General features: G+C 42.0%; 1 protein-coding gene across 5 annotated transcripts in view; it reads left to right on the top strand.

Annotated features, from left to right (window-relative positions):
* The window catches only part of LOC122974424 (low affinity immunoglobulin gamma Fc region receptor II-like), a 15,737-nt gene that overhangs the window by 792 nt on the left and 7,445 nt on the right, over nucleotides 1-7,500 (top strand). For 4 of the 5 annotated variants that reach the window (XM_044342447.1, XM_044342451.1, XM_044342448.1 and 1 more), the window contains exons 2-5: nucleotides 1,672-1,713; nucleotides 1,904-2,185; nucleotides 5,103-5,345; nucleotides 5,437-5,631. In XM_044342447.1, coding sequence (XP_044198382.1) covers nucleotides 1,672-1,713; nucleotides 1,904-2,185; nucleotides 5,103-5,345; nucleotides 5,437-5,631 — 762 coding nt within the window. The remainder of the gene's footprint in view (nucleotides 1-1,671; nucleotides 1,714-1,903; nucleotides 2,186-5,102; nucleotides 5,346-5,436; nucleotides 5,632-7,500) is intronic. The other variant, XM_044342449.1, reaches the window with a different exon arrangement.

Raw genomic sequence — 7,500 nt, 5'->3', positions numbered from 1 at the left:
CTCTCAGTTCATGTTCAACACATTAATATTCATCATGTTGGAATCAGATTCAAACAACAATAAGTGGTTCAGAATATGTGACTGAGTTTAAATATGTGACTGATGATAACAATCATCCTCTTTAATGATTAATGTGCTTTAAACAACATTACTGATGAAGTTTTAAACGACATTAAATGAGCTCAGACGTTGGTTAGTTGGTTTGAATCAACAAAAAGGTTTATTGTGTTTTTCTGAAGGAGTCAAAGATTTGAACATGTTGAAGCTGTGAATATGTCGACAGAAGTGAAGTGACGCTGCAGTGTTGAACCACAGAGCTGCTGCTCTGCTGTTTATCTGTTCCTTCCTTAAATGGGACTGTAAAAGAAAACTGAATAACAGGTTATCATTTGATGTATTTCTTCAATATATCATACATGTTTCAGACAGTGTTTAAGTTCAGTTTAGTGTTAGTTTGTGTGTGCTGTGTCTATTCTAAACTTAGTTCTTTGCTGTGTAAGATGAGGCAGTTGTGTGTCTAACAGTTCAGTTTATTCTGTTATACCTTTACCTGAGCCAGTGATGAGATAAACTGTAGTTATGTAGATGTTTATGTGTAAAACTGATCAGCTTTAGAGGATAGTGTGGTTTGTCCTTAATTTAATATAGTAGTAATGTTATTTTGTGATGCTACTTGGTGCTTATGTACTGTCATATATGGTGGTGAAGAAAGTCTGTTCCTAGGTTAGCTGAACTTTTGACTTATGTTTCTATCTGAGGGTTGCTGACCTGTAAGGTTAGTAAACAGATGTCTTAAATTCTGTACGAGCAGTATTTAAGGGACTGGTTAACCTTTCAGACAAAGTAAAGATAGCTAGGTGGTATCTTTGTCTCCAGAACTATGATGCATTATACTTCTGATTGTATTATTTGATTACATTATTTCATAACCTGACAATGCTCTCTTTGTGTGTTTATTGAGTCATCAGCAATTTCCCATTACAGGACGTTTATAGAGTCAGAAACGTCCGGCTTGATGAAATGTGATGAAAGAGTTTTACACTTACAGCTGAGACACAATCAGACTTCAGAGTCAAACTACTGACTGTTTGTGGAAATAATATCATGTTCAGAGCTGCAGATGTGTCAGTTTGTGCTGAAAACATCAGTTAGTGCAGAGTTTAAAACAGAAGTCCTCTTTCTGCTGTGGCTGTTAAAGCTGCCGGCTTCATGGAGAATGTACCAAACAGCCCAGTTTGATTAAAGCAGACAGGAAGTGAACAAAGCAAAGTTCATTATTAAACTTTATCAGCAGGAACAAACTGACAGCGACACACTGAACACAGTCTTTAGTTGGAGACGATGAAACAAACATAACACATCATGTTGTAACTCTGTTGATCAGTGATGGAGGAAGTTTTCACTTCCTTCACTGCAGTAAAAATACTGTATTACATGTAAGAGTCCTGCATCAGAAATGTGACTGTAAGTACAAGTACACAAGCATTATCAGCTGGGGACCATGGCAACCACTTAACAACCAGCTGGACATGACACCAGTAACCAAACAGTGACACGTTAGAGACCGATCATCTCTCCTGTTTGTAGCGTTGATGTTCTTCACTCAGATATCTGCTGACCTCTGACCTGTAGTGACCTCTGACCTTTATGAACCCTGTCCTCCTGCTGCAGGTGTGTCTGTGCTGCTGCTGTCTGGACCGACTGTTTCTGCAGGTGAGTTCATGTTTACGTTGAAGTCCGACTGTAACGCCACAGATCACTTTAACCACGACCGCCATCGTCCACTGATGGTAACCACGTGCTTTTTACTGTAACCATGACGATGACGGTTCCCAAACGTTACAGAAATGATTTCAACAAAACCATCGTCTATCTCCAAATAATCTGTCTGTCTGTCCTTCAGTCTCTCTGAGCGTCCGTCCAAACCTGCAGCAGTTCTTCAGGGACTCTAAACTGACTCTGAGATGTGATGAAGAAGGACAGACAGCTGATGGATTGATGGTGAAGAGGACAGCAGGAGGAAAGACTGAACAGTGTGGGAGTGTGGGAAACAATCAACAAAACTTTGGGAGGATTGAAAATTCTTCCTGCATCATCTCAAATCTCCTTCCCTCAGATTCTGGAGTTTACTGGTGTGAAAACAGTTCTGGAAAGATCAGCGAACACATCAACATCACAGTTACTGGTATATATGACTGTCTGTCGTTGTAACTCTGTCTGTCGCTGTAACTCTGTCTGTTACTGTAACTCTGTCTGTTACTGTAACTCTGTCTGTTGTTGTAACTCTGTCTGTTGCTGTAACTCTGTCTGTCGCTGTAACTCTGTCTGTCGCTGTAACTCTGTCTCTATATCACTCTGTTGTTGTAACTCTGTCTGTTGTTGTAACTCTGTCTGTTGCTGTAACTCTGTCTGTTGCTGTAACTCTGTCTCTATATCACTCTGTCTGATGCTGTAACTCTGTCTCTATATCACTCTGTCTGTCGTTGTAACTCTGTCTGTCGTTGTAACTCTGTCTGTCGCTGTAACTCTGTCTGTCGCTGTAACTCTGTCTCTATATCACTCTGTTGTTGTAACTCTGTCTGTTGTTGTAACTCTGTCTGTTGCTGTAACTCTGTCTGTCGCTGTAACTCTGTCTCTATATCACTCTGTCTGTTGCTGTAACTCTGTCTCTATATCACTCTGTCTGTTGCTGTAACTCTGTCTCTATATCACTCTGTCTGTCGTTGTAACTCTGTCTGTCGTTGTAACTCTGTCTGTCGCTGTAACTCTGTCTGTCGCTGTAACTCTGTCTCTATATCACTCTGTTGTTGTAACTCTGTCTGTTGTTGTAACTCTGTCTGTTGCTGTAACTCTGTCTGTCGCTGTAACTCTGTCTCTATATCACTCTGTTGTTGTAACTCTGTCTGTTGTTGTAACTCTGTCTGTTGCTGTAACTCTGTCTGTTGCTGTAACTCTGTCTCTATATCACTCTGTCTCTATATCACTCTGTTGTTGTAACTCTGTCTGTTGTTGTAACTCTGTCTGTTGCTGTAACTCTGTCTGTCGCTGTAACTCTGTCTCTATATCACTCTGTTGTTGTAACTCTGTCTGTCGTTGTAACTCTGTCTGTTGTTGTAACTCTGTCTGTTGCTGTAACTCTGTCTGTCGTTGTAACTCTGTCTGTCGTTGTAACTCTGTCTGTTGCTGTAACTCTGTCTCTATATCACTCTGTCTCTATATCACTCTGTCTCTATATCACTCTATCTGTTGCTGTAACTCTGTCTGTTGCTGTAACTCTGTCTGTTGCTGTAACTCTGTCTGTCGCTGTAACTCTGTCTGTCTGCTGTAACTCTGTCTGTCTGCTGTAACTCTGTCTGTCGCTGTAACTGTCTGTTGCTGTAACTCTGTCTCTATATCACTCTATCTGTTGCTGTAACTCTGTCTGTTGCTGTAACTCTGTCTGTCGCTGTAACTCTGTCTGTCTGCTGTAACTCTGTCTGTCGCTGTAACTGTCTGTTGCTGTAACTCTGTCTGTCTGCTGTAACTCTGTCCATCGCTGTAACTCTGTCTGTCTCTGTAACTCTGTCTGTTGCTGTAACTCTGTCTGTTGCTGTAACTCTGTCTCTATATCACTCTGTCTGTTGCTGTAACTCTGTCTGTTGCTGTAACTGTCTGTCGCTGTAACTGTCTGTCGCTGTAACTCTGTCTGTCGCTGTAACTCTGTCTGTTGCTGTAACTCTGTCTCTATATCACTCTGTCTGTTGTTGTAACTCTGTCTGTTGCTGTAACTGTCTGTTGCTGTAACTCTGTCTGTTGTTGTAACTCTGTCTGTTGCTGTAACTCTGTCTGTCGCTGTAACTCTGTCTGTCGCTGTAACTCTGTCTGTTGTTGTAACTGTCTGTTGCTGTAACTCTGTCTGTTGTTGTAACTCTGTCTGTTGCTGTAACTCTGTCTGTCGCTGTAACTCTGTCTGTCGCTGTAACTCCGTCTGTCGCTGTAACTCTGTCTCTATATCACTCTGTTGTTGTAACTCTGTCTGTTGTTGTAACTCTGTCTGTTGCTGTAACTCTGTCTGTTGCTGTAACTCTGTCTGTCGCTGTAACTCTGTCTCTATATCACTCTGTCTGTTGCTGTAACTCTGTCTGTTGCTGTAACTCTGTCTGTCGCTGTAACTCTGTCTCTATATCACTCTGTCTGTCGCTGTAACTCTGTCTGTTGCTGTATCTCTGTCTGTCGCTGTAACTCTGTCTGTCTCTGTATCACTCTGTCTGTTGCTGTAACTCTGTCTGTCGCTGTAACTCTCTCTGTTGCTGTAACTCTGTCTGTCGCTGTAATGCTGTCTGTTGCTGTAACTCTGTCTGTCGCTGTAATGCTGTCTGTTGCTGTAACTCTGTCTGTCGCTGTAATGCTGTCTGTCGCTGTAACGCTGTCTGTCGCTGTAACTCTGTCTGTTGCTGTAACTCTGTCTGTCGCTGTAATGCTGTCTGTCGCTGTAACTCTGTCTCTATATCACTCTGTCTGTCGCTGTAATGCTGTCTGTTGCTGTAACTCTGTCTGTCGCTGTAACGCTGTCTGTCGCTGTAACTCTGTCTGTCGTTGTAACTCTGTCTGTTGCTGTAACTCTGTCTGTCGTTGTAACTCTGTCTGTCGTTGTAACTCTGTCTGTCGCTGTAACTCTGTCTCTATATCACTCTGTCTGTCGCTGTAATGCTGTCTGTTGCTGTAACTCTGTCTGTCGCTGTAACTCTGTCTGTCGCTGTAACTCTGTCTGTTGCTGTAACTCTGTCTGTCGCTGTAACGCTGTCTGTCGCTGTAACTCTGTCTGTCGCTGTAATGCTGTCTGTTGCTGTAACTCTGTCTGTCGCTGTAACGCTGTCTGTCGCTGTAACTCTGTCTGTCGCTGTAACTCTGTCTGTTGCTGTAATTCTGTCTGTCGCTGTAACGCTGTCTGTCGCTGTAACTCTGTCTGTCGCTGTAACTCTGTCTGTTGCTGTAACTCTGTCTGTCGCTGTAACGCTGTCTGTTGCTGTGACTCTGTCTGTCGCTGTGACTCTGTCTGTTGCTGTAACTCTGTCTGTTGTTGTAAGTCTGTCTCTGTATCACTCTGTTTGTCTGTTGTTCAGGTGGTCAGTTGATCCTGGAGGTTCCTGCACTTCCGGTGTTGACAGGAAGTGATGTCACTCTGCGCTGTAGGTTCAGAGATGGTTCCACACGTCCAGTTAATTTATTAAAGAACGGCGAACATTCTAGAGCTGGACCTACTGGAGAGTTTAACATCAGTAACGTCCAACAGTCTGATGAAGGTTTCTACTCGTGTTCTGTTGATATCACTGCAGAATCTCCAAGGAGCAGGCTGAGGGTCAAAGGTCAGGACACTGACATCACTTCCTGTTTATATGACTGTCAGTAGAGTTAATAAACTGATCACTGCACTGAATCTACTGATTTCTCCTTCAGCTTCTCCTCATCCTCCTCCTCCTCCTCATCCTCCTACCTCCTCTTCTTCCTCTCCTCCTCCTTCAGTGTCTCCTTCTCCTTCCCCATCTCCAGGACCTCCTGGTCCCATCATCACAGTCGTAGCAGTTCTGGGTTCTCTGGTTCTTCTGGTTCTGCTGCTGGTCGCAGTTCTGCTGCTGTGGAGGAAACAAACAGGTACGAAACATGAACCAGATTCAGATACATCACATCTCCACGGTAACTAGACCTTCATCAGGAAACCGAACCTGGATCACATTCACTGATGTTTGTTTAAGTTCCAGATTCTTGTTTTCTTTAGTTTATGGTTACAGGTTAAACCACCGTCTGCACCAAACCGTCTCTAAAGTTAACCAGCTGTTAGAACCAGGATAAAGTTAAGGAGAGATGGTGGTTACAGTAACATGATGAACGTCTGCAGCTACATGCAGGCAACTATCAGACACATCAACACTTTGACCACATGATGGAAAAGTCAGAGGATCAAACCTTCATCCTGATCTCACAACAATCCATCCATCAGTTGTTGTCATCAGAGCAGGTTGTCTTCAAATCATTAATGAAGAATAAAACAGAGCCGCTAACTTCCTGTGGAGGAAATGAGAATTATTATAACTGACCCTCTGACCTCTCTCTGGCCTCATGAACCAACACATTTTTCACCTTTATCATAAGACTTTTTCTTTTTGCTTTATTGTTTATTGTGCAGCATTTTTGACACTCCAGATATTACACATATTTTTCTTCAAAACATAGAATAAGAAAGATCTGTGCTCCTCACCACATTGCTCCCATCATCCAACACTCCCGGCTTTAGTCTCTCAGGTCTGTCCAATCAGAAGTAACATCTGGATAATTGATCATCTTAACACAGACCAGAACCAGTTCAGCTGATCTCTGACAAACTGCAGAAACTCGGTCTAAATAAAGAATAAATGATGTAGATGAAATCCATTTATAGCTAATCCAACCAGATGTGTTCAAGTTTAAATGTGTAGTCCAACAGTACTATGTCCTAATCAATCAGTGTGATTACATTCACCATACTGATCACTAAACCCAACCTCATTCTGGAAGCTTGGCTCACTGATCTGAGCTGTATCGGTGAGAGAAGACGACTGACAGCACAGTGAGAGGAAAATATTTCAATGTTCAGAGCTGGAAACCAACTTATTTAGACTCTACAGGCTGCTTTGTACTAGTTTCAGTTTTAGTTTGCCTTTCGATGGACTTATTTTAAATACGAGGACATATCGATTTGTGTAATGATCTCTGTTTTCATACAGTGACCGAACATCAGGCTGGGTGTCCCGAGTCCCGACAAATATCTCAAAACACTAAATTATCTCAGTTTTAACCACAATTAAAACAATAATCAGAATAATATTCTTGTTTTCGGTGCTTACATAGACGTTCATCATGTTATTATCTAACTCAATATAAAAACGCAATGTTTCTGAATTCAACACTGATTTGTCTGAATGTGTTTCAATCAATCAATGTGTCGTTGTCGAGGCTGTTGCTATGACGTCAGTATGCTAACGGTTAGCTAAGAAACTCAAACTAAGAAGTAAAACTGCAAAGCGAAAAGTACCCGGCAAGCTTCTTAAAGGTAACTTTCTGTAAAGGCTCTTAGTTTTTGTTTTGAACAAGGTGCGATTGTGATTTTAATGTTTTGACGTTTTAATCTTTGTAACTTGCGACCGGCTCGTTGCATAGCGTTGTGAAGATGTAAGTTAGTTATTTTTATGTTAAGGTATTTATAGGCCACAAAGAGATTGTTTTGTTTAAAAAAAACTGTCAGAGAATGTGTCACAGCGCTGAAATAATTGTCCCCCATCCTGATGAAGACGCTTATGGCGTTTGCATAAGTGCATACATGTGCGTGTGTCCACTTAAGGTTCCTGGTTTAGGGGTTTGAAAATATGGTCACCCTATGTTTTCATCCAGCTGCTCCGCTGTTATCCTGCACATGTTCACACGTAAAAAGCTGATACATGACAGAGAAATCAGAGTTCTCCAGGAGGAAAGTGCTGTCTTAACCTT

Source organism: Thunnus albacares, chromosome 22 (assembly GCF_914725855.1).
Source record: "Thunnus albacares chromosome 22, fThuAlb1.1, whole genome shotgun sequence".
Taxonomy (NCBI): Eukaryota; Metazoa; Chordata; class Actinopteri; order Scombriformes; family Scombridae; genus Thunnus; species Thunnus albacares.
This window is presented reverse-complemented; position numbering and strand designations above follow the sequence as displayed.